This window comes from Herpailurus yagouaroundi, unplaced genomic scaffold (assembly GCF_014898765.1).
Source record: "Herpailurus yagouaroundi ecotype Mexico unplaced genomic scaffold, PumYag 222, whole genome shotgun sequence".
NCBI classification, from domain to species: Eukaryota; Metazoa; Chordata; class Mammalia; order Carnivora; family Felidae; genus Herpailurus; species Herpailurus yagouaroundi.
The window spans coordinates 12,541,737-12,567,285 of record NW_024412453.1 but is presented as its reverse complement, the minus strand read 5'-3'; the positions used below and the strand labels follow the sequence as shown (position 1 = coordinate 12,567,285).

Here is a 25,549-nt window from a genome sequence, read left to right as displayed (position 1 = left end):
GAAATTTCAAATTGCTTCTAAGACTCTCATTTATCTTTTTTTTCGATAGCACTGGTCTAGAGGCATGATTTAAGAAAGAGGAATGATTAAGAAGTGGGAAAAGCGTAGACTTTCCAGCCAGAAAGATTTAGGGGCTTATCTGGGTAGCACCATGCTCTGTATGCTACTAAGGAAGTCCCTTACCCTCAGTGCGCCTCAGTTTTCTCATCCGCAAAGTGGGAGCAGACATCCCTACCACAAAGAATTGTTTTGAGGCTTCAATGAAATCATATACGTGAAGTGCTTAGCTCCGCCATTGACACACAAGAAAGGTGCTCAGATGGAAACAAAGGTCATAGCTTTTGTAACAGGTGCTGGGGGTGTTTAGTATTCAGGGGGTGCTGAGTTGACCCTGGTCTGCCTTGTCCAGCGAGATTACGTTGGCATGCTGTTTTCACCTCCGTCGCCACATTTGATGTTCAGAACGACCCTGGGAGGTACCGTCAGCCCCTTAGGGAGCTGGAGAGATGGAGGCACGGGAGCCTTTCAAGGCCTGAGCAGGAACTGGAAACCAGATGCTTTCCTGCCAACCCCGCACCTTCCCGAAACTTGCAGAGCTTCCCAGAAGTGGGTTTCACTTTCAGAGGGCGTCCACCGCTGTCCCCTGATCCAGAGAGAAAACTAATAGCTCATGTGCCCCAGCAGCCTGCACGGCCCCCTTGCCGGCCAGCACCGGCGGGGGGCAGTGCATCATCGGAGCCGACTTGGAGGGCGGGAAGCGCACCCGTGGGCCTCTCGTTCTCCAGCCTGGTGGGGAGCAGTGTTGTGGCTTGAGGCAGATAAGAGGGGGCTCACAAAGCCACGCTCCCTGGACACCTGGGCACCCGCTGATGTCTCAGACCAGCCTGATGCCCAGATGTATGCGCTGCTGGGGGCTCAGGGGACAGTTCACCACACATGCTGCTTTGCAACTTGCTGTAACTTAAGATGTGCAACACTCTCTCTCGTCAGTACAGAGAGAGCTACCTCATTCTTCGTCTCGGCCGAATGTGATTCTGTGTCATGACCCACTGAAATGTATTCAGCCAGTTCCCACGGGTGGACATCTAGGTCGCTTTCTGTTCATATCAGTGAGACAAATTCCTTCAGGTACACCGATGCTGGGAAAGAGCGGTTAGTGCATTTAGAAGTTTGTAGATTTGGGGGTGCCTGGGTGACTCGGTCTGTTAAGTGTCTGATTTCGGCTCCGGTCGTGATCTCACTGTTCGTGGGTTCGAGCCCCGTGTTGGGCTCTCTGCTGACATCTCAGAGCCTGGAGCATCCTTCTGTGTCTCGGATCTGTGTCTCCCTCTCTCTCTGCCCCTGCCTGCCCTTCCCTGCTTGTACTCTGTCTCTCCCTCTCAAAAATAAATAAACATTAAAAAATTTTTTTAAAGTATGGGGTGTTGGTTCCCCCACACCATCAACATGGCCAGAGAGTTCATGGTAGGAGGTCAGCGTGGAAAAACCAGAGGGAGGGTTTGGTGGCGGCTGGGAGGCCGGTCAAGAGGCTGGAGCAGCCGTCCAGCTAGGAAACAGACAAGAGCGAGAGAGGCGAGGGTGGAGGCCAGAGCTAGTGTGGAAGTAATACCCAGGGCGTGGTGCTGAGCGAGGATGGTGGGAGGGAGGAAGCGAGCGCGGGTCTCGGGTTTCCAGCTTCGGCAAATTGGGTCTGTTTACTGAGGTGCTGACACAGGACAGGGAGTAAGTGTGAACCTACTGAGTTCAATATGCAGGACATCCTGGGGACGCCTGGGTCGCTCAGTCTGTTAAGCTTCAGACTTCGGCTCAGGTCATGATCTCATGGTTTGTGGGTTCAAGCCCCGCATTGGGCTCTGTGCTGACAGCTCAGAGCCTGCAGCCTGCTTTGGATTCTGTGTGTGTGTCTCTCTCTCTGCCCCTTCCCCATTAGCACTTTCTCTCTTTCTCTTTCTCTCTCTCTCTCTCTCTCTGAAAAATAAACATAAAAAAATTGTTTTAATATTCAGGACATCCTGTTGGGGGGTGTTTATACTGGCCTAGGGAGGAAGATTCAGGGATAGTGAATCATTGGTGGAAATCATGAGTGCACATGAGATCTCCCTGGACTGCGTGGATGGACGAGTGAGTGGGTGGATGGATAGATGGACAGACGGACGGACAGGTGGATGGGCGGATGGAAGAAAAGGTGGATGGGTGGGTGGGTGGCTGGACAGGTGGACAGATGGGCACATGGATGACAGACATCTAGACTTTATTCTGTTTCGACTGAACCATATGAAATTGCTCCCTTTGTTTTTCAAAAATAACAAAATACTTAAGTTTACGCAGGCTTAAGTACTCGAGGGGGAAGGTACAACATGATGTCCGCAATTTACTTTGAAATGCATCAAAAAACGGGAGAGGATTAATGGATGGGTCGCAGGGTCGAGACTGGTAAAATGTCATTGTCAGGAGCTGGGAGGTGGAGGCTGTGGACAGGTATTCAGTGGCAAATTCAACTTTTCTGTTTGTTGGAAATTTGCACAGTAAATTCAGGGACAATGTTTTTCAGGGGCCAAATGTTAGCAGTTCCACGTGACTTCACTTAATATTTCTCCCTCATTTGGCCAGGAGAACCTTCTGGGTTCCCATCTGTGGATTGGCCTTATTCTTCCCAGAGTTGGGGGCTGGGGGTCAGCGTTTCTCCCTCCCAAAGTTAATGCGGAGTTGCCCTAATGAGGCGATTGCTGCACCAAGTTCGTTGGTATCTGGCTTGTAATAATTATAGATTTCCTCTGCGATTTGATCCCATTGGTTGCCACAGCAACAGCGGTAATAGCTCAACTGAAGTGCTGTCACGGTGATTTAGAACCAACATGTCTCTTGCAGCCTCCGGTCCGGGTGCCCCCACCCCCTTGCTGTCGTCATGGCAACTGAGGAGCAGCACGTGACCAAAAGCTCTGTGTCCCTCCTCCCCCGCCCCTCCCCATCTTGCACCCTTCCCCACTTCTCAGCCCCTGTGGATAGGCATTGACCCCAGCTTGGGCTATACTGGGGAGGGGGGGCGGCTAGAGTAATCAATGCCCCAGACCCCCCACCCCGAGAGAGGGTCAGGTGGATTGTCAGAGCCAGAGCCGCCCCCCTGGCCCCTGGGGGTCTCGGAGATGACTTGGTGGCCCTCAGAGCCCCTTCCTGGCTGTGGCCATGCCATAGGCGGGATCTGCTGGGGCGTCCCCACCGGAGTGCTGGTGGGGGGGGGGGGGTTGTCTTTTAGGAATCCAAAGCTTTGGATCTTTGCTTTGTACTCCAGGGGTCCTGAAAGCGAATGAGAGAAAAATCTAGGAAGAGCATCCTGGAAGAAGGGGCGGGGACAGGGACCCCATTTCAGAAGGTCCCAGGTCAGGTGGCTCATTCTTCCGGTCTAAACTGAGCTGGGCTTAAAATGTCTTTTTAAAAAGGCCCTGTTCTATTTTTCTCTGTGTGTTTATCCCTTTTTTTTTCCTGTCTCTTTGTTTCTTTGAGGATCTTATCCTTTCTGTTTCTGTCTGTTCCTATCTGAAAACCTCTTTGTGAGGCTACCTCTCAGCCTCTCATTCATTCCCTCCCCCCTCTTCACCCCCTCTGCATCCCCCTGCCTCCAGCACTTGCTGGGAACCAGCTGAGAGCATCCTTTGCCCAAATCTGCTTTGCTTCTCAGGCTCCTTTCCTTCCTCCCATATCTGAGCCCATGTTCCGGGGACTGGCTGGAAGTCCGGAGCGTCCTCCGGAGGGAGAGCTGGTACCCGGAGGCATCTCTTAGGATGAACCCGGCGCATCTTATCCCTGGGACTCTGCAGAATGGCATAGAGGAGGCGTTTTAAGCAGGCGGGAGCTGGGCTTGCTGCAGGACCCCGACTGCCAGGCACTGTGAGTGCAGACGTGTGTCTGTGTGTGAGCACGTGCCCGTGCACACACGTGTGTGCATGCGATATGTATTTGCACACATCTACTGGTATGTGGAGGTGTGTCTCAACTCGTATCGGTGGCTGTGATCTGTGGTGCTGGGCGTGCAAATGCGTGCACACATGTGTGCCCATGCATATGTGTGCAAGTACGCCTGTGTGTGGCTTTTGGTCTGAAGGACATGCAGATGTCCATGACGGATCTTTCAAGGATGCTTAGCTGAGGGAACACAGTGGGATGAGCCCCTTTAAAGTGGGAACAAAATGAACAAAAACGGCATGAAAATGATAAGGGATTTGCTTCTGCCGGTGGGCTCGCAGAAGGACCACCACATGCATTTGCCTCCGTCCCCAGGAAATGAGGTGAGGGTCACCTTGAAAAAGTCTTTCTGCACACACACACGTGCACACACACACGCTCGGGAATGGAAGGCTCAGGGGGGTCGCCTTTGGGAGCACCTGGCTTTGCCCTCGTCAAGAACGGACTTTGCAGGGAGAATCTCTCGCTCGCCGGACGGCTCGTGCCAAGAGCTGGCCCAAGGAAACTCTGGACGGCGACTCCCCCCCCTCGTGTGTTTCACTTCTGCAGTCAATTAGAACTTCATCTTGGGTTTGTTCACGCCCCGAGAGGTGGCGAGAAGGAAGCAGGTTTAGAAAGCGTAATTTCACTTGCAGGGCAAGATGTGGGAACCTGACAACTTGCCTGGCAGCCACGGGGGTCCTTCGTGCTTTGCCTGACCCTGAACACTGGGGGACCTGGTGGCCGGTCGCTTTGGGTGGATGCTAACTGCAGGCTGGGCACGCCCGGGGCGCCTTGGGGGAGAGGACGGGTCTAGACACTGGCACGGCCTCAGGAAGGCTGCAGGCCAAGGATGGCACTCTGTCCCCCGCTACGCCGTGACCTCTGTCTACACCACCTTGGTCCACCTGCCAAAGCCCTCATCACCTTCCAACATCCACTGTCACTGCGTCCAGGAAACCATTAGTCAGTCAAGTAGAGGTGACGCTGAACGCCCTCCTCTCCCTGCCTCTGAATACCTCGTACCTCTGGCTTACGCACCCCACACACCTTTCCCCATTTGCCCATGAGCTGCACTTTATTTTACAAGGACTTCGAGAAAAATATCGACTAAGACAAAATACACACCGAGCAACTGGCCCGGACTCTTACAGCGTCCAGGTCATAAAAGGCCTAGCGGCTGGGATACGGTTGCAGGTTAAGAGACAGAGAAGCCGTGTGAGCAGATGCAGCGAGGGGTCCTGGGGGTAGCTCCTGGAACACAAAGGACAGCCACGAAGGACATCGTGGGGGCAAGTGAGCGAATCTGAATGTAGGCTGTCTCTTAGACAATAGCATTACGTTAGTGATAAATTACCTGAACATGAAATACTTGTATGTCAGATCATTTGTACTGAGGGCACATGGAACGTCCTTGTCCTTCTGTTGTTGTTGTCGTTGTTGTTAAGAGAGGATGCTAATAGTAATTACGTTAGAGGATTGTTCTGAAAATTATAGGTGCCGTATCCTATGTAAAGAGCAGAGCACAGGATCTGGCCCAAGGTAGGTGATCGGTAGATGTTTGCTGTTGCCGTTGCTGGTTACCTAGCGTCATCCTGGCACCCTGCGGTGAATGTGCCAGTAAGGTCTTTCTCTTCTGCACCCAGAACTGCCTTCATGGGTTTGCGGCCCAGGTGATCACACAGGACCCATGCTCAGAAGAGCCTCACCCCACGCTTGGTTTAATGCCCTCCTGTTTCCATCTTGAAATTATTTTTTTTAAGTTTATTAATTAATTTTGAGAGAGAGACAGGGGAGGAGTAGAGAGAGAGGGAAGGAACAGGGGAGGAGCAGAGAGACAGGGAGAGAGGGAATCCCAAGCAGGTTCTGCACTGTCAGCACAGAGCCAGATTCGGGGCTCAAACTCACGAACTGTGAGAGCATGACCTGACCCGAAGCTGACACTTAACAGACTAAGCCACCCAGGCGCTCCATCATCTTGAAATTCTTAATCGTTTCTTGACAAGGGGCTTTGAATATTCATCTTCGCTCTGGGTCCCACAAATCACCCAGCCAGTTCTGTCTGCACAGGCTTTTTATCAGACCCCACTGGGAAGAGCTCTTAGACTAAACTCCCTGTTACTGCATCATAGCTCGGGCGGGCCCAGGCACATACAGTACATTAGGCACATTCCAGCTGTGACACCCCGTGTCGTCAGCCTGCACCACCCAATACGGCAGCCGCTCCCCACATGTGACAGTCAAGCACTTGCAATGGGGATCTAGTCCCAGTAGAGACGTGCTGTGCGTGTAAGAAATTTATACCGGCTCTTGAAGATGTTGCAGAAAAGAAAAACAGTGTAAAATATCTTATTAATAATCATACTGATTACACGTTGAGATGATTGTCTTTCTAGATTGTAGGTTTAAGTAAGATACGTTATTATGTTACACCTGCTTTTACTTTTTCTTTTTTTAGATTTCAATTTTAAGTAATGTCTACACCCAAGCTGGGGCTCGAACTCACAACCCTGAGATCAAGAGTCGCAGGCTCCGCTGACTGAGCCAGCCAGGCACCCCTGTTTTTACTTTTTTGATGTGGCTGCTAGAAAGTGTAAAACAACTTCTGTGGGTTGCACTTGAGGCTTGCATTATATTTCTGTTGGACAGCACTGCCTCCTGCCAGATTACCTGTCATGACTGTCAACCAAACCAAGAGATGACAGCCCCGTGAATCAATTTCCAGGCTTTTTTTTTTTTAATGTTTATTCATTTTTGAGAGCGAGAGAGGGAACGAGTGGGGGAGGGGCAGAGAGAGGGAGACAGGGATTCTGAAGCAGGCTCCACACTCTCAGTGCAGAGCCTGACCCGGGGCCCGAGCTCAGGAACTGTGAGATCATGACCTGAGCTCAAATCAAGAGTCAGGCGCTTAACTGGCTGAGCTACCCCGGCACCCTAATTTCCAGGCTTTTAACCAGACTCCAGGCCTGATGCTCTAGCTTTAACCCATATCTCCCCCACCAGAATCCATCAGGCACCTCTCTCTGGGGGGAGTCACTGCTGCTGGCCAGCCTTTTTTTCTTTTCCTTTCCTTCCCTTCTTAAAATGCCCCCAAGATACTTTTATACCCAAAGAGTTGGTCGAGGGCCTAAATAGATTTGCAAGACAGCACAGTGGCCCCAGGAGCACCGAACTTGGGATTGGAAAAACTGACTCAGGAATTAAAATCCTGAGGATTTTAAGAGATCAGCTCTCCTTTGTGGGGTGAGCCTGGGCCCTTTGCTTATCTTCTCTGTGCAGGGACACAAAGCAGCCCTCGCTGCAGAGTCTCACAGACCTGGGTTTGCAGCCTGGCTCTGCGTCTCACGAGTCGTGTGACACAGGACAGGCCCCAGTGCCCTGAGTCTCTACGGGCATACCAGAGGAGCCAGCCTCTTGTGGATTTTTTTGTTTGTTTTGTGTTTCTTTCCCCACCTTAAAACATTTTTTTAAATTTATTTTTGAGAGGCAGAAAGGGAGACAGAGGTTGAGCAGGAGAGGGGCAGAGAGAGAGGGGGAGACGCAGAATCCAAAGCATGGTCCAGGCTCTGAGCTGTGTGCGCAGAGCCCGATGCAGGGCTCAAACTCACGAACCATGAAATCATGACCTGGGACTTGCCCTGCCCTGAGGTTACTCTGCTCCTCTGCTCCTCAGAGTGATCAAAACAGAACCTAGACAGGCAGTGTGTTTAAATTCTCTCGTGGCCCTTTGGTGTCATGAGCGGGATGCTTGCACGCTTGAAAAGCAAGCCAGCTGTGGAAGGGGGGGGCGGTCTCAGTCCTGAGCAGGTGGATGGATCCTCAGCCATCTTGGTGCCCCCCCGCTGCCCCCCGGCCATAGCGGCCACAGAACACAGGCTGCCTCAGTGGGACCCCGTGGTCGGGCATTCAGCTCCATGGGTGTAGGACATGTTCATGGAGCTTTCTCTGTGCGACATGGCACTAGGTGCTGGGGGTGCTGAGCCACATCGGTCGCTTGCTGTCAAGTTACGCTGATGGTCCTCATCACAATGTGAAACTGTCTTATCTCTTGTCGGTTCCTTCCCTGGAAACAGAAAGTAGAGAGTGCTGTCTGGTTCCACCTCCCCCACCTGGTCCTTAGGGTTGAGTACTCTGTCTTCAGGCAGTAGGCAATCAGGCAATGAATGAATGAATGAATGAATGAATGAATGAATGAATTTCACAGGCTAAAGGGAGAGACAGAGATTGTCACATTACAAGTGAACCAGGAAAGAACATGCATATAAGTTTATGGATAACGTACACTTGGTAGGGGTTGGCAGTTGTTGAAAGGAGGCAGTGGGTACGGACAGGTTCATCCTGAGTGTTTGAAATTTTTTCTTAAAAAAAAAAGTTAGGTGCTGGAGAAATTACAGACGAGTGGCATCTAACCCTGAATTGATGAATCAGGAAAGCTTCCTGGTGGAAGTGGCCAGAGGGCCACTAGGAAAAAGTATGCCAGAGTTAGGGGAATGTAAACAGGAGGTGGGGGGCTGGAAGGACATTTCAACAAACAGTGGCGTGTGGGTGACGACCTGGGCACAGGAAAGATCAGAGTGTGACCAAGTCAGTGTCAAGAGGGCAGGGAGGGGCAGGAAGGACGGGTTTGGGGCAGGGAGGACCATGTGCCCAGCCAAGCAGCGGGCCTTTATTCTGGGAGTAGTGGAGAGCCAGGGAATATTCAAGTCAGAGAGCATCTGGGTAGCTTTGCTATGTGAAACAGTAAAATGGTTTCATTCAAGCCTTCTACCTGTTCCCCCAACCCTTCTCTTTTCCCCTGGAGGATGTCCAGGGTTTTTGTTTGCTTCAAGGAGTATCCTTGCAGAGCTCCACTTTTTTTTTAACTTAGCAAGATTGTTTTCCCCTAAAGGTATCAAAAAGTCATAAGCGGGGGCATTTTCTCAAAGGGAAGGAAGGTGGAGACGCCTCCTGATGAGAGTCAGACAACCAGGGGGGTTTGGACACCTGAATGGGTTTCCCCACCATCAAAAGTGCCAAGCCAGGATAAATTACATCACAGTTTTATTCACTCCGAGTATTTGGCTCTGTGTGGACAAAACATAGGGAAAACAGTTGTCTTTTGTGTGTCCGTTTGGTTTGGGACAAAAGGGACACTTTTCTGGCCTCAAAAGCCCAGCTCTTTCTTTGGTGCCGTGTTGTCCTCTGGGGGCCCCACTCCTTTAGCTCATAAGCTAAAGGAGGCACTGGCAGCTGTGTGGTTAATGGCTCCCGCCGGCTGCCCTCTGGCACCCCTTGAGGAGATGCCAGGCATCCCCAGGTGAACAGATTACCTTTTCTGTCTCGGAAAAATGAGGACCAGCTGGGGAGGTAGGGCTGGGCATGAGGACTTTCGGAGTCCTTGTTCGGCTGAGGTCACGTGCTTGACGGCCACTGTGGCCACATCAAAAGCAAGAGGTGAGCCTGCCTGTGTGGTTGGAATAGTTCTTACAGAAGGTGATGAATCGGGATGCTTTTTCATTACTGTATCCTTGGACCTGCCCTCCCCTGCCTCACCTGACCAAATATGTTTGAAGAGTTTGCCAGAACAATGAGGAAACAAGAAAAGGTAGACAAACTCTTTTTCACAGATTAATATTCTAAAAGCTCAGCAAGCCGGGGCACCTGGGTGGCTCAGTCAGTTAAGCATCTGACTCTTGATCTCCGCTCAGGTTTTGATCTCAGGGTTGGGAGTTCAAGCCCCACACTGGGCTTCACCCTGGGCAGAAAGCCTAATCAATCAATCAATCAGTCGCTCAGCAAGCCTTCTCCATTACCCAGAGCTGTGGTCCTAGATACTAAGGAGCTCTAAAAATTCCAGTTCTTCCACTGACAGGACCTTCCATTGCATTGGGCTCCTCATAGAACTGGGGCCTCTGCACCCTGGAAGGGACGGCAGGGACAAGTGTCTGGGCGTAGGGGAAGGGCCAAATGTGGCCTGAGGTTGGAACTGTCAATTAGGGCAATGGTAGGCCCCTACCGATGAGCATGTAGCCAAAATATGAGAGTCTTCGGGAAGGCTATGGACAGTGGTAACTGTTGGTGTGAAGTTCTTGGTTCCTGTAAAAAGTATCTTTATCAGCCTGAGTTGTCTGATGAGATTTCTGGGCGAGGACGGAAGCTACCAACCTGCTAACGTGGCCAGGTCTTGGCCTGCAGGCTGAGCCAGCCCTGGTTCTAACCCAGCTCTGTAGTCTTCAGCTGTGTGTCCTTGCGCAAGTGGCAAAACCTCTCTGAGCCTCCCCCTTACCTGAAAAACGAGAAGAGTACTGCTTGCCTTCCGGGATCAGGTGAGACAGTGTGTTGAACCTTGACCCAGGAGGCTTTCCTCTCCTGAATTGTAGCAGATCCCCCCATGCACGTGGAAATGAACGATCCTTTGAATTGCTGAAAAGTGAAGACAGTCCCAAGGGATGGTGGGAACAGTGTCAGGTGCACTTTGTAACTCGAATGACCAACAGCATCTCCAGGTCGCCCGCCCTGCAGACCCGCGAGGGAATGAAATGGCTCCATTGTTACGTCCTGTGCCTTAGCAGTTCCTGGAGTCCTTAAAATGCTTCGTTTTCTCTGCACAGGAAATGTATCTCCTCCAGTCGTGCTGACCTTATCTGTTTGTCGCTGGTTCTCCCACGGGAAGCGAGAGTCCCGAGAACAAAGCGGGACACAGGTCCTTGTTCCGCATGGCGTCTGGAGCCTTAGCACTTGTGGAAGTGAACAGACTTTAAGGGCCAGACTTTTCCCAGCTTTGACCCGCAGTGGTGTCTTCTGTGTTAGCACAAGCATCCCTTCCGACCAGATTCAGTTCCTTCCGTCCTTCCCCTTCGTAGGCTCGGAGACACACAGCAACTCAAATGCTTGCAGATGCTTCTTGCCGAATCCTTACTGCCTCCGGAACCAAGGGTCTGCGTCCTCCCCTTCCGGAGGGCTCCGATTTGAAGCCTTGCCTCTGCTTTTTCCCCTTCACCCTGCTCACAGGCTGAGGGCTGCCTGTCTCCCAGCCTCAGAGTGTTCATGCCCCCTGCACTTGTGACTTAAGTCCACCTCATCCTTCCTGGTGGAGGCTGGCGGGCGGGGCAGGTGGGCGAGCTGCGAGACACAGGCATGAGGAGGACAGAGGAGGTTGGGGTGCAGACCAGCTTCCCTCTGGTGGAGCCTGGAAGTTCAGGCTCATAGCAGGGCCACTGCCTGTGCCAACAGCTCTTCCTCGCACTTCAGGCTGTGCAACTAACCTTCCCTGCCGGGTAGAGGGTTCTTTGGAAGCCGAGAAGGTGGTGTGCAACCACGTCTCCTGGGTCCTGTGTGTATCCTTCGGTCGGCCCTCATCAAACCAAGCGCCTCATGACCTCCTGGGTAGATTTCATTCTTCCCATTTCGCAGCTAGAAAACTGAGGCCCCAATGAGTCACGCGGCTTGTCCAGAGTCACCAAGCTAGTATATGGCACACCCGGACCCAATTTATGGCTCACAGGACTCTCTCAGCTGCCCCCTCTGTCTTTTGCAAGAGTCGACACTTGCCTGTTCCCAAGAACAGTATTGCCCTCCCCTCGTACAAGTCGCAGACGACTGTGTGATGCCCCAAGAGGCAGGTTACAGGAAATCACGCATGCGGCGTGCAGAGAGCAAGGGCTGGGGCCCACACTGCTGCAGAGGCAGTGGAGGGGGGGGGGGGGGGGGCTCGAGGAGCTGGATCTTCTGTCCCAGCGTCATCCATCAGGGCCCCATGAATGAGGCCCTGCTAGCCATCTGCACTGGCCCAGGGCTGCGGCTCTATTGGTTGCCATGGCGACCCCTGGCCTTGACAACGGAGGCGCCCTTGGCTAAGTGTGTTGTCTTGTCCCACTGAGTCTGCGGAAAAGCCGACAGCTGGGGCTGCAGACAGGAAACGAGTGTCCCACACTTCTGCCTGCACTTTTGTCTTGGCCCCAAGAGCAGACAGAATGAGAGAGAACATCTTTGGGGGCCCCAGAGAGGTCTGGGGGTCCATTTCTAGCCAATGACGCGTGCAAAGCTTTCGCGTTCACGGGGCCTGTGAGGCAATCTAGTGGAAAGGTGAGTCAGACACCGTGTTCAGGACGTTTATGGAGCACGTACTATTGATTCAATGATTCTTGCAGCCAGGTACTGCTCTGGGACTGGGGATACAGCAGGGACCCAAGTCTCGGGTCTCAGTTCACACTCTGCTAGCCCAGAGGTTAGGTTCAAATGGTATGATCCCCATTTTGCAAAGGGGGGAAATGAGGCACAGAGAGGTTGCTTAACATGCCCAAGGACACACAGCAGGTCAAAGAGTCCAGTTTCAGTCAGCGCCCTGAGGGCCACCTCTCCAAACGGCCCTCACCAGATTCTTTCTCCCTGCATTTCTGAGGCGTTTGCCTCTCAAAGTCAGAAACCCTCCGCTTCCAGAGATGTGGGGATGATGCAGGCCTGGGTCAAGCGTAGGGTCCACCATCCACCTCTTATGACGGTGGTTCCCAGTCTCACTTAGGGAGCTTCACCAGCGCCCGGACGACACCGTCACGCCCAGGAGACCCTGGTTTAGGTGTGCCGGGTGGAGCCCGTCATAGGCGCTGTGGTCCTGGAGGTTCTCGGGAGCAGCCGAGGATAAGCACCGCCGGCCTTGAGCTCTGGGACCCAGGAGGAGCCCATCAACCTTCTGAGCCTGCCGTCCTGCAGATGGCTGAATTGCATTTGGAAGCTATGTCGTGTGTAGTAGGTGAGCGTTAAACAGCAGCCAGTGCTTTGATGACTTTTACTCTCCCTCCAGAGCTTTTTCTTTTTTCTTTTTTTTTTTTTTTTTTTTTTTTTTTTGCCCTTTCCCTGTGTTCTGGTTTCCCCGTTGATTTAAACACTGCCCTGGCCTCGCCCCGTCCCATCCCACCCTCCAAATGCAAATGGCAGATAAGAGGGAGCTGAGAGAACTAATTAGCATTTTAATTAAAGGACAGGGGATGGGGAGAGGTGGGTGGGCCTGGGGGGCTCACTGTCTGGTTGCACCAGGGTTTGCGAATTGTTTCCACGGAGGCACACGGTAAGAAACAGCATTTCTTGCAGATGCCTTGCCTGCCCGAAACAAAAATCCCCCTCCCTCGCCTTGCACTCGGATAGTTCCTATTCTGTTTAGTTGATGGGTTGATTTAAATTTCGCTTGCACTTCTGATCACGTCAAGGAGGGACGGCCCTGGGGGAGGCTAGCCTGCCTTAACACCGACTGCCGTCTGTCTCCACTGGTGCAGGTTGCCCAGGTCGTGGTGGAGAGAGCAGGGAGACAGTTGCTCACACCGCCTCTGGGCAGGACTAGGGGGTCCAGAGCATTGCAGCAAGGAATCCTAGCCCTGGGGTTCTTGGCCGCATGCCTGTCAGATGGTTCTCAGGGTCCGAAGGGGCTGTGAAAGCCATGTGACCCAACACGTGGGGAAACTGAGGCCAGGGGAGGGATGTGTCTTTGGAGCCAAACTCGAACAGTGGTGGACAATCATGTATGTGATGACTTCAGACTTGGTGGGGGACGGGGAATATTATTGTTAAACTGTTTTAACACAAATTTCAGACCCGCTCCCTAATTTTGTATTTTTAGTTTTTTTATTGTTTTTATTTATTTTTGAGAGAGAGAAACAGCGTGAGCAGGGAAGGGGCAGAGAGAGAAAGGGAGACACAGAATCCACAGCAGGCTCCAAGCTCCGAGCTGTCAGCACAGAGCCCGACACGGGGCTCGAACTCACGGACCGTGAGATCATGCCCTGCGCCGAAGTCGGACGCTCAACCTCCTGAGCCACCCAGGCGCCCCTCTGCTCACTATGTGAGTCCTCAGGTGCACCTTAAAAGGCAGATGTTGCCGTCCGTGTTCCACAGCTCAGATGTGCCGAGTTCACTCGCTGCATAGATTGACTGGAGAACTGCTAAACTCTGGGTACCATGAGACGAAAGAAAGGCCTGATTCCCTCTCTCTTGGGGCTCGCATGTTTCTAAGTGGGACTGGAGTGCTCCAGGAAGGAGAGTGATGTGAGATGAACTATCCCTAGAAAGGTCAGGGACCAAGCAGAAAATGATGGAAGGAAAGCAGGAGAGGAAACTGAGAGAACTCTGAGCTCAGTGCTCCAGTCCAGGAGGGACCATATCGCTCGTGCAGAGTGAAAGCCCCGGGCACCCAGCTCCCTGCCGTCACCATCAGGGAAAGGGAGCCTTCCCTTGTGACTGCCGTGCATCTGAGAGGCTCCTGAGCAAGTCCCCAGGGAGACTGTGCCCATCTGTCAGGCCCCTTTCCTCAGTGACCCCCAAAACTTCCATGGACATCAGGCATCGAGCTCTAGACCCGAGGACTGCATCATCAGCAGAGAATACAAAAGACAGGAGCGAGTCAGAGACAGAGGAAACTCAGTTGTCTCAAGAGCCTGTGATCCGCCAGGCTGTTCACATCAGTTGCGCCTAATTCCCAGCACAACCAGGAAGAGAGGCATCGCCCTCGAGTCCTGTAGATAAGGACACTGAGGCTCAGAGTGTTTTCATGAGCTTTACTCTGTTAGCTACATTAAGACAGCAAGCTTTGGGGCACCTGGGGGGCTCAGTTGGTTAAGCGGCCAATTCTTGATTTCGGCTCAGGTCATGATCTCACTGTTTGTGAGATCGAGCCCCGTGTTGGGCTCTGTGCTGACAGCACAGAGCCTGCTTGGGATTCTTTCTCTCTGCCCCTCTCCCGCTCATGGTCTCCTTCAAAAAAAAAAAAAAAAAAGCAAGTTTCACAGCTGAAGCCCAAGCTCCAGGCAGAGCACACATGTCTGTAGCATCTGTTACAGGGCACATGACAGACATCGCTAATGCATCACAGCTGGGTGCGGGTCACCAGCTCACCTCCAGCACCTACACACGGTGCCTGGCATGTCACGGGGCACTAAGTGAGTGACTTAGCTAAGTCATTACCTGCTACGTGGATAACTGAAGCGAGCGGGTAAATGACAAACTGTAGCAGGCAGGAATTCAGACGCAGGCCTGCGTGACCTCAGTGTACAAGACCTTGTCTTATCCCCTCCCACCTGTAAAAGGGGACAGCCAGCTCCCTAATTCCCTCGTTTGCTTGCTTGCTTTCTTTCTTTCTTTCTTTCTTTCTTTCTTTCTTTCTTTCTTTCTTTTTTTACAGAGGTGTAATTCACATAACAAGATTACCCATTAACCAGTATAAGTGAACAATCTGGTTCCCCTTGGCACATTCACCGTGTTAGGCAGACGTCTCCACCAGCTCCAGAACCTTCTCATCACCCCGAGCAGAAACCCCACCATCCCCTCTTCCCAGTTCTGGCGACCACTGATCCGCTTTTTCTCCCTTTGGATGCACCTGATCTAGAAGTGCCCTGCACGTGCCATCAGTGTGTGGCCTTTCATGTCTGGGTTCTCCCGCTGAACATCATGTTTTTGAGGCTCATCTGTGGTCTCTGTCAGTACGTCATCCCTTATTATGGTGGAGGAAGGCTCTGTGGTGAGGCTGCACCCCTTCTGGGTTACCCTTTCAGCCGTCGGTGCTTATGTGGGCTGTGAATAGTGCTGCTGTCGATGTGCACGTCCCGTATTTGTTCGAGCTCCTATCTTCCACTCTCTGGGCTGTACGGTTAGGAGTAGAATTGCTGGACCATGTGGGAAAGCTTAACTTTCCGAGGAACCTGTAACTCTTTTTTTTTTTTTATTTTTTTTAATGTTTGTTTTTTGAGAGAGACAGACAGAGTGCAAGCAGGGGAGGGGCAGAGAGAGGGGGAGACACAGAATCTGAAGCAGGCTCCAGACTCTGGGCTGTCAGCACAGAGCCCGGCATGGGGCTCGAACTCACGAATGGGGAGATCATGACCTGAGCCAAAGTCGGAGGCTTAACCGACTAAGCCACCCAGGTGCCCCTCTTTTTTGTTTTTAATGTTTTTTTATTTTGAGAGACAGAGAGAGCAGGGGAGGGGCAGAGAGACAGAATCCCAAGGAGGTCCTGTGCTGTCAGCACAGACCCGATGAGGGACTCAAACTCACAAACTGTGAGACCATGACCTGAGCTGAAATCAAGAGTCAGACACTTAACCAACTGAGCCACCCAGGCGCCCCAGAACCCCTAAGTGTTAAAGACTGGAGGTGTGGGAGCTGGTCTCTGGCTCCCTCCCTATCATCCCTCACCCAGAAGGTGCCCTCCCACATGCCTGGGGAGCCTCCCTCCTCAGCTCACGGTGACCCCCCTGCATCGCACTGACATGTTGAGTGCTTGTTCCCTGCCCCCCCACCCCCACCCAACTCCCGGACCTGGCTGAGCAGGACCCTTGTGAATCAGACAGGAGAGCTGGGCCTCCTCCCCCATAGAGGGGGTCTCCAGAAGGCCCTGCGCCTCATCTTTTCTTCCAGCGCTCCGTGGTCTCGTGTGCTGGTCACCCTCCCCCTGCACCTGACCCTCCCCATGCACCATCCCACATCTTGTCACACCAGAGCATTTGCCCAGGCCTCGCCTCCCCTTTCCTCGGTGGCTGCCAAAAATCTGCTCCCCTTTGAAGGGGCAGCTCTGATGTCATCTCCCTGGCATCACAACGCACTACCAGAACGCATCTGTCCACGTTCCCACAGCGCCTTGCTCATACAGGCAAACGTCGTGATTTCACCCCATCTTATACAGAATTACTCGCTGACAGAGAACTGGAAAATTTTTATACACATCTCTCGCCGGGTTATTTTAAGGATTTATCGACATGAAAGGGAAAGCAGCCTCGTACATTAAATTCTCCCGTTCTCCCCCCTCCCCGGGACTCCCCCCCCACCTCAGCCCCGCCACTGAATCATGAGTTTCAGAAAGAGAGGGGCCTTTTTTCCATCTCAGAACTTACCTAATGCAGTGCCTTGCCCGTAACAGGAGCCTAATTAATTGTCGTTGATTGAATTAGTGGGCTGGAGAGAGTGAGCGCGTGACGTGGACTCTTCTGATTGTTGGAGGCATATCGTGCTAAGAGCTCCCGTCTGATGGAGATCGCGTTTCTGTTATAAGGTCAGTCTCAAGTGCAGGCCACCGAAATGTCACCACCATATATCTCCCGCGGTGACGTTTTGTAATTGAAAGTGCTGCAGGTGTCACTCCTACTGTGGTAGAGCATTCAAATGTTGATACGCGAGTTCTCGGAGATTCTCGCCGTTGCAAACACATGTTTAATGGAAATTGGATTGTGTGCAGCCTTAAGTAGTCCCCTTGGAGACAAATGGTTTTGAACAAGAGTCAGCAACTGCTCTTTCTACACAGTTACCTTGCCGCTAAATCAACAGGCCCGCTTTGAGTTGGACGTGCCGGAATAGATAAAAAGAAGAAAAAACGTCCACTGAGTGATCAAGGAAAGAATGGGTTCTCAGTTGATTTATGGTCACACGGTCCACGCCCATGCTTTCCTCTGGCGAAAAGCACAAAAATTGCCTCTCCGAGCTACACCCTTTGTAATCATCAAGCCCCAGTATATACTGTGGTCAGGTATTGTGTTACCCGCTGAATTATTCGATGCTGGAATGAGTGAAAAAGCGAGGGCTTCAGGGTCAGACAGTCTCAGGCACTCCTGTAACCAAGGCCAAGAACATAACCCGTGCGAGTTTCCAGGCCCTCACCTCTGAAATGGGGAGACACACTCCCTGCTGGATGGTTGGGATTGGAGGGCATGAAGTGCCCTTCAGAGCCTCCCCAGGCCCTCAGACTACTGCCACTGCCACTCTGGAGGCATCCCAGATCCCTCGCCAGGAGAGAAGACTTTATCCTAGCCACCCTGTGGCTTAATTCCCGCTGCAGTGCCCAGAGAGACCATCAGCAGTCCCATGCCTCGCAAGATCTGGGGCTCGTCAGTCTGATACTCTAACCGCGCTGTCAGCCGGACTCTGTTTGCAAGCAATAGAAACCTGGAAACTCAAGCAAGCTAAGGAGAAGAAGGAGGCGGGGGAGGTGGGGTGGCATCTTTCTTCTGGGCTTTGTTACCAAGGACTGGTAGAAGCGAACCCTTCTCCCTCAGTCCTGATGTTTCCTTCCGAATCCATTTGGCGAGACGTGGATGAGCCTGATGTTCCCGGCCCTCCCCCTCCACACCGGCTCACCCCCAGGGAGAGTGGGGCTCGGGTCTGCCCCAGCACTGTTCAGCAGTGAGTACTGTACATGTGGCCACACTGGGCTCCAGGCTTGAGATGGAACCAGGGAGCCTCAGCGTCCAGGGTCTGCATCCTGTCTGGCAGCTGCACTCTGTGGCACGTTCGGTCTGTGTGCCCACTGCCCTCATGGGGTGGAAGGTGGCCGACCCCACCACACTCAGGACACTGGCCTATCCTGGTCCGGTCAGCCGCAGCCAGTGGGTCCCACGGCATGGACGCGACCGCCAGGTCTGCTCCCCTGTGGACAGAGGGGGAGGCTTCTGATGGCGGGGAGGCATGGTGTGCGGAACAGACACCCCAAAAAGTACCTCCTGTGCCCGCTTCCCAGAGAGCACCTCCATTGCTTCGTCTGTGAAGATAATGGCGTATCTCCCGGGGCCCTGGGGTGAAACAGGGTGCTATCTGCAGCACATCTAGGTCCTCAGGGCGTGATAACGCTCGCAGGGCAAGCGCTGCTCCTGACTGATCCCAGCGCTCTGTGCCCAGTGCCCACTGGGCAGCTTGCACATAGTAGGTGCTCCGTGCATGTCCACAGAATTGGTGCGTCCTCAAGCCAGTGCCATCTGCCTACGCTCCTTTGTTCCATCTTTGCTTCTAATAACGCAGCCCGACGTCCCATTAGCTCTGGGGGCACTGGGTTGGGAGTCCTGCCAGCCCGTCCTCCTGAGCCTGGTGCCAGATGCCCACACATTTCCTCACCCGTGCTGCGAAGCCCGCCTGCCACTTCCAGCTGGCACTTCCTCCATACTGTCATCGAGTTGGTGCTTCGTTGCAGAGTGAATGAGGGACACCTGTGACTCAGTGACTCTGGGGTCACACAGATCTGTTTACAGATCCACTCTTAAGCTCTCTGTGCCTCAGTCTCCTCATCTGCAAAAAGGGGACCACAGAGCACTGTTGTGGGCACTCCTAACAATGACGAATACTAATTGTGCCGCACGCAGAGCCTGGCGCGGTGTGCAGCTGCAGAAAGGAAACGGGGTCCGCGAGTCGTGAAGGGCTCCATCACTGTTCTGCCTGGGGTAGCCTGGGGTGGGGCAGGGGGAGATGATAAAAGAAAACAAAGTGGGGGGCTTGCTCCAGGCCCAAAGCGCAAAGGGCGACTAGCAGATCTAGCCAGGGAGTGCGGGACTGGGGAGCCGTCTGGAGGCAGCCAACAGATTGGTAGTGTGGGGGCCGAGAACCCTCCCTCCGTGGGTTTCAGAACAAAGCCCCGCATCCCGAGAGCCCCCTCCGTCCCCAGCAAACTCTAGACAGTTGGTCACGCTGGAGACATGCACTCCCCAAAATGGACACCAGATACTGCGCTTGGTCCCAGATTCCCAGACAGCCCCCGGGGAGACCAGTGTTCTGTTGGGGGGCAGGGCAGGAGGGCTCCCAGCTGCTCTGAATCCTCCTCCATCTGAGCCCCCCCCCCCATCTCACCAAGTGCAGTTGCTTGTCCCCCCGTGGATGACGCACTGAACTTATCAGCTTGCCTACGGAGGGCTCTCAAGCCAGCTCTGTCCCCTTTCTCCAGTTTTCCATCTAGGAAATAGGCATAATGACCCTGCCTGCGGTGTGGCCAGGGTCCCATGAAAACACTTGCGAATGGGTTTGTATTTCAGTAAATCTCTGCACCCAACGGTGGGTCTCAGACTCGCGCCCCAGAGGTGGAAAGTCACGTGCCAGCCAGGTGCCCCCTGCCTTTTTCAAGTGTATATTCAGCATGAAAGCAAAGGATGTGATGTCAGAAGCACCTTCTCCACGACGTGGGAAATCGCAGGGCATGGGATTCTTGGCTGCAGGGACGAGCCCTTGGCTGGTCTGACTGTGCATTTCTGTTTTCTTTCAGGGTGAAGCGTGTGCAGGGAGCCTCTGTTCCTGAAGGAGGGGATCATGGCTTTCATGTTGCTCACCCGGCGGCTGGCCTGCACCTTCCAGCACAACTACCGCCTGCTCATGCCCAGTAAGCCCTGGGGGTCTTGGCAAGAACTGGCCCTGATGGGAAACACATTCCGGGCTGGGAGAGCCCTGGCGGGTGAAGGGACCAGCCAGTCAACGCTCTGGGGCTGTTCCCTCTCCCTGGCCACACACGCAGTAAAACTGTCCCCATCACCACCACCCCTGTCTCCCATCTCCGCCACATGCTCCTGTCCCTGCGTGGACAGCTCTGGGTGGGGCAGGAAGCTGATGCGGCCTGGAGGTGGCGGCCCCAGCAGCCGGGAGGCTCCAGGCTGCCCTCACAGGGACTGTTGGGGGAAACACAGCTGAGCTTGCTGCCAGGAAATGGGAAGGCTACAAGCGTCCTTGTGACTGACCTCAAGGCAAAGTGTGCTTCCAGAGCCCTGGACAGGAGACAGCAGCCCCCTGCTGCCCTGTCCCTCACCTCCACTCACCCGCACCCGGCCGGCCCGCGGCACTGCTGGCCGCATCTCTCCGGGGCTTCTGTTTCTCTCTGCCTCACTGAGTTCAGGCGGCTTAGCCAGGCCGGCCCCATCAGCAAGCGCCCTGCCGGTGAGGTCTCACGATAGACCTCCCTCCCTCCTTTCCACGAGGAAGGCACGCATGAAGCCCATTTTACAGGGGAGAAAGCTGAGGCTCAGAGAGGCAAAGTCACACGGCCACTTGAATGCAGGTCAGTCTGGCTGCAGATGCCAGGCTGTTATCCCTCCTCCATGTGCCTCCCTGGGGTTCTGAGAGACACAGGGGCTGGCCGTGGCCTCCTGTGGGCACCTTGCACCCCCCCCACCCGCGTCTGTCCCAGCTCTCTCAGAGCCCCGTGCCTTGCCATCACGATGTCCCTTTGTTAGTCTCATCTGCCTTTTGAAGGCAGAGTGCTACCCACAACCTTGGTCTGCATCTTTAATGCTGGGGTTTATATCCTGGGTGGGGTAAAAAAGCAGGCATGCTCTCCCATACACACAGGAGTATTAGCAGGTTTTACTTTAAAATAAACCTTTTAGGAGCGCCTGGGTGGCCTAGTCTGTTGAGCGTCTGTCTTCGGCTCAGGTCATGATCTCGCGGTCTGTGAGTTCGAGCCCCGCATCAGGCTCTGTGTGGACAGCTCAGAGCCTGGAGCCTGCTTCGGATTCTATGTCTCCCTCGCTCTCTGCCCCTCCCCTGCTCATGCTCACTCTCTCTCTGTGAAATATTAAAAAAAAAAAACAAACGTAAAAATATTGAAATAAATCTCTTAACTTGGGATGATTTTACAAGTACAGTGAAAGTACTAAGACAGTACAGACAGATCCCATAGGCCCCAGCGTCCCCCTGGTTAACATCTTACATCACGAGGATGCTCTTGTCAATAACTAAGAAGCTGACCTTGTACATTATTGCTACCCGAACTCCAGACTTCTCTGGGGATTTCACCAGGTTTTCCCTTAGTGCCTCTTTCCCTCCCGGGATCCAGTGTGAGTTCCCACAGTGCACTCTGGGGTCCCAGCTCCCCGGTATCATCCGGTCTGTGACCGTGTCTGTCTTCCCTTGTTCTTGACCCTGATCTCCTTGAGAAGTGAGTAGGTTTGAGGTTTTGTTTTATTTTATTCAGTTATAAGAGAAGCATCTTAACGCTTACCCATTATCATGTTAAAAATAAACCCAAACCGGGGCGCCTGGGTGGGTCAGTCGGTTAGGCGTCCAACCTCAGCTCAGGTCATGATCTCACAATCTGTGGGTTCGAGCCCCGCGTCGGGCTCTGTGCTGACAGCCCAGAGCCTGGAGCCTGCTTTGAATTCTGTGTCTCCCTCTCTCTCTGCCCCTCCCCTACTCATGCCCTCTCTCTCTCTCAAAAATAAATAAAAACATTTAAAAAGATAAATAAATAAACCCAAACCGACGCATGATGCCCAAGTAGTGTGCCCCTAGCGGGAGGGAGAGTCGGCCATAACTAGTACTGCTCACACCCACTGGGGGCGGGGTGCTGTACTAGGTGCTGGGGATGCTTCCCTGACAAGAAAGCGTGGCCTGTGGGGCTCCGCCTTTGTAGGTCATTCTCAAGGACATCCCTACCCAGGGAGACAAGCAGGGGAGAGCCTTGAGTCAAGGCTCCTACACCTGGGCCACATTCCACCCAGTCAGCCTCCCCCACGGGCAGAACTCTGAGCCTCTGTTTCTCATCAGGAAAGTGGGTCTCCTCGGGAGACTGAGGGCAGTGCTGGGGTCCTACTTGCTTCGCACACGTCTCTATCAGAAGGAACAGTTCAGGGGTGCCAGGGCACTCCGATTCTCTCAGCAGGCACGCTTGCTCTCAAAACATAAGTAAATATTTTTTAACAATGCAAACGCCCTTCGTTTATATTTACACAAGCATGCATAGAAAAAAAGAGACAAATGACTAATCCGAGTTATCAGGTCTGCATTTTCTTGGCAAGAGTTAAATCTTTTTTTTGGCACACTTGTGCCAGATTTAGAGATAAGAGGTTTTTTTTAATTTTTTTTTTTAATTTTTTTTTTCAACGTTTTTTATTTATTTTTGGGACAGAGAGAAACAGAGCATGAACGGGGGAGGGGCAGAGAGAGAGGGAGACACAGCATCGTAAACAGGCTCCAGGCTCTGAGCCATCAGCCCAGAGCCCGACGCGGGGCTCGAACTCACGGACCGCGAGATCGTGACCTGGCTGAAGTCGGACGCTTAACCGACTGCGCCACCCAGGCGCCCCATTTTTTTTAATTTTTTTTTAATGTTTATTTTTTTGAGACAGAGAGACAGAGTATGAACGGGGGAGGGGCAGAGAGAGAGGGAGACACAGAATCTGAAGCAGGCTCCAGGCTCTGAGCCATCATCAGCCCAGAGCCCGATGCAGGGCTCAAAGTCACGGACCACCTGATCGTGACCTGAGCTGAAGTCGGACGCTTAATTGACTGAGCCACCCAGGTGCCCCAGAGATAAGAGTTTTTTAATACTAAACCACGGTGTTGGCAAAGATAGAGGAGCATGTGTGTTCATACACTGCTCATAGGTAAGTAGCAATAAGGAAATAGTTTTTTTTGGGGGGGGGGTTAAGGAGGCTCCACACCCAGTGCGGCAGGGCTTGAGCTCACCACCCTGAGTCAAGACCTGAGCTGAGATCAAGTGTCTGACACTTAACTGCCTGAGCCACCCAGGTGCCCAGGGGAAATAGTTTTAAAATGGTAGCTAACGTTTAACCCATTTAGTCCCCTGGGAGAGGAAAGCAGAGACTCAGAGAAATTCCGTTAACTTTCTCAGAACCTTGGTGCTAGCAAGTGGCTGAACCTGGCTTTGAGCTAAGCCTGGCTGGCCCCAAAAGTTCCAACCTTAACCACTATGTTAGTTATTTATTGCCATATAACAAATAGCCCTGGGGCGCCTTGGTGGCTCAGTCGGTTGAGCGACTGACTTCGGCTCAGGTCATGATCTCACGGTTTGTGAGTTTGAGCCCCACGTCAGGCTCTGTGCTGACAGCTCACAGCCTGGAGCCTACTTCAGATTCTATGTCTCCCCGTCTCTCTACTCCTCCCCTGCTCATGCTCTGTGCCTCTCTGTCTCTCAATAATAAATAAACGTTAAAAATATTTTTTTTTAAATAGCCCTAACTTAGCTGGTTAAAATAATGCACATTTATTATGTCACAGTTCCTGTGGTCTAGGAGTCTGGGGGAAGCTTAGCTGGGTGCTTTGGTCTTTCATGAGGGTACAGCTGAGCTGTTAGCCAGGGCTGTGGTCTCATCAGAAGGCTCACCATGGAAGCTGGGGATTCCGCTTCCAAGCTCGCTCTCGTGGTGCTGGCTGGATTTGGTGCCACGTGGATATCTCCACAGAGCAGCTCACAGCCTGGCACCTGTGTTCTCCGGAGGGAGGGAGGGTGCTTCAGCCCGCCACCACGCCCACGGTGTTTAGGTGTTTGTGTGGCATCTCCACCCATCGACCGCTGTGGAGCCCTTAGACACGATGGCTCGTGTATCAGTGCTCCCAGCAGCATTGTTTCTTGCCCCTCCCCCACAATCACTGATAATCTGATGTCGGCAAATAGAGCGCAGAGACTGGGAGACTGGACAGCAAAGCCGTTATGTCCGGGTGGTGAAATTACCGATACCTTCCTCAATGAACATGTTCTCAAAAACTTCAGTTGGGTGCTGCCTCCCTGAGAGCAGGTGAAAGAAGGGGCTGGAACTTTGCTGCTCAGTGGTGACATAGTGCACAACTCCCCTCTGGCCGTACCGGACCTGCGATGCATTTGGCAAAAGATCCGAACAGCCGAGAGAGATCCCGCTCCCTTTGGAGAGAACAGAGTGCCCAGGAGAGTAACGGAGAAGGAAACCCTGTATCATCAGGCACATCCTCAGCCTGCAGTCTCCCTCCCGGCAGGTGCAGACATAGATTGTGCTGAGCGAAAGGACCGCCAGGGTTTTAGAAGGAAACGAAGTGGGGCACCTGGGTGGCGCAGTCGGTTAAGCGTCTGACTTCAGCCAGGTCACGATCTCGCGGTCCGTGAGTTCGAGCCCCGCGTCAGGCTCTGGGCTGATGGCTCAGAGCCTGGAGCCTTTCCGATTCTGTGTCTCCCTCTCTCTCTGACCCTCCCCCGTTCATGCTCTGTCTCTCTCTGTCCCAAAAATAAATAAACGTTGAAAAAAAATTTTTAAAAAAAAAAAAAAGAAGGAAACGAAGAACCACTGGAGATGGACCGTCCCCTGTGTCTCCATCATCCACCGCCATCCCTCTGTGAGGGGCCTGTCTCCTCCTTTCCAAGTCCGTGGCCGTGTCCCTGCTCCAGATGCCTCAGCTCAGGTGAAACAAGATGCCACCGTCTCCTGAACGACACCAGAATGGAACTCTGTGTCCCGAGGCTGTGGCCTGCGATGTGTCTGAGGAATTACGGCAAGCTCATAGGACAGTGACGCTTGTCCTTTTATCCGGCCATTACTGCAACACTGTCCTTCTCAGAGCTAACAGAAGGTCTCCAGGAGCCTAAGAAGCAAAGTTCTCCGTGGAGCGAGGAAATACCAGGAACAGGGGGACGGCTCCCCCTTCACAACAGCGCCCCTCCCCCGAGCATAAATTTAAAAGGTGAAGGCCACCCACAGGCAACAGCTGGTCTGCCACGATTGTCGTTTGCATGGGACACCCCCTGGAGAAGGACCCTCACGCCCCAGCTGACCAGACTGCACGGCAGCCAGAACCCGCTCCGACATCTGCTGGAATGAGGGAAAACGAGGAGGAAAAACAGGAAGAAGAAGGCTCATGTTCCCAAGAACAGTGACACCAAACAGGATGTGTTTGCCACTGAGCCTGCAAGGAAAGTAAAAACGGGGAAGCCACATGGAGCAGGAAGAGTTACAGCCCTCACGTGGGAGGTGGCCCAGAACAAGAGTGTCAGAGGGGAGAAGTCCTAGAAGTTTCAGTCCTCGGTTTCAAAGAGTGCCCATGGATTCCTCTGAATCTGGGACAAGAGAAACCAGACAGTCCTTCTGGAAAGGATATCTCAGACCCCTACAGAGCAAAACTCATTAGAAACTTCTCATTCTGAGGG

The 25,549-nt window shown here is 53.0% G+C and overlaps 1 protein-coding gene across 2 annotated transcripts in view; it reads left to right on the top strand.

Annotated features, from left to right (window-relative positions):
• The window catches only part of ABAT (4-aminobutyrate aminotransferase), an 87,785-nt gene that overhangs the window by 24,617 nt on the left and 37,619 nt on the right, over positions 1-25,549 (top strand). The window contains exons 1-2 of one of the 2 annotated variants that reach the window (XM_040459058.1): positions 16,926-16,948; positions 19,913-20,026. In XM_040459058.1, the coding sequence (XP_040314992.1) occupies positions 19,957-20,026 (70 nt within the window). In that variant the 5' untranslated portion in view covers positions 16,926-16,948; positions 19,913-19,956. Of the gene's footprint in view, positions 1-16,925; positions 16,949-19,912; positions 20,027-25,549 lie in introns of those variants that run through there. The other variant, XM_040459057.1, reaches the window with a different exon arrangement.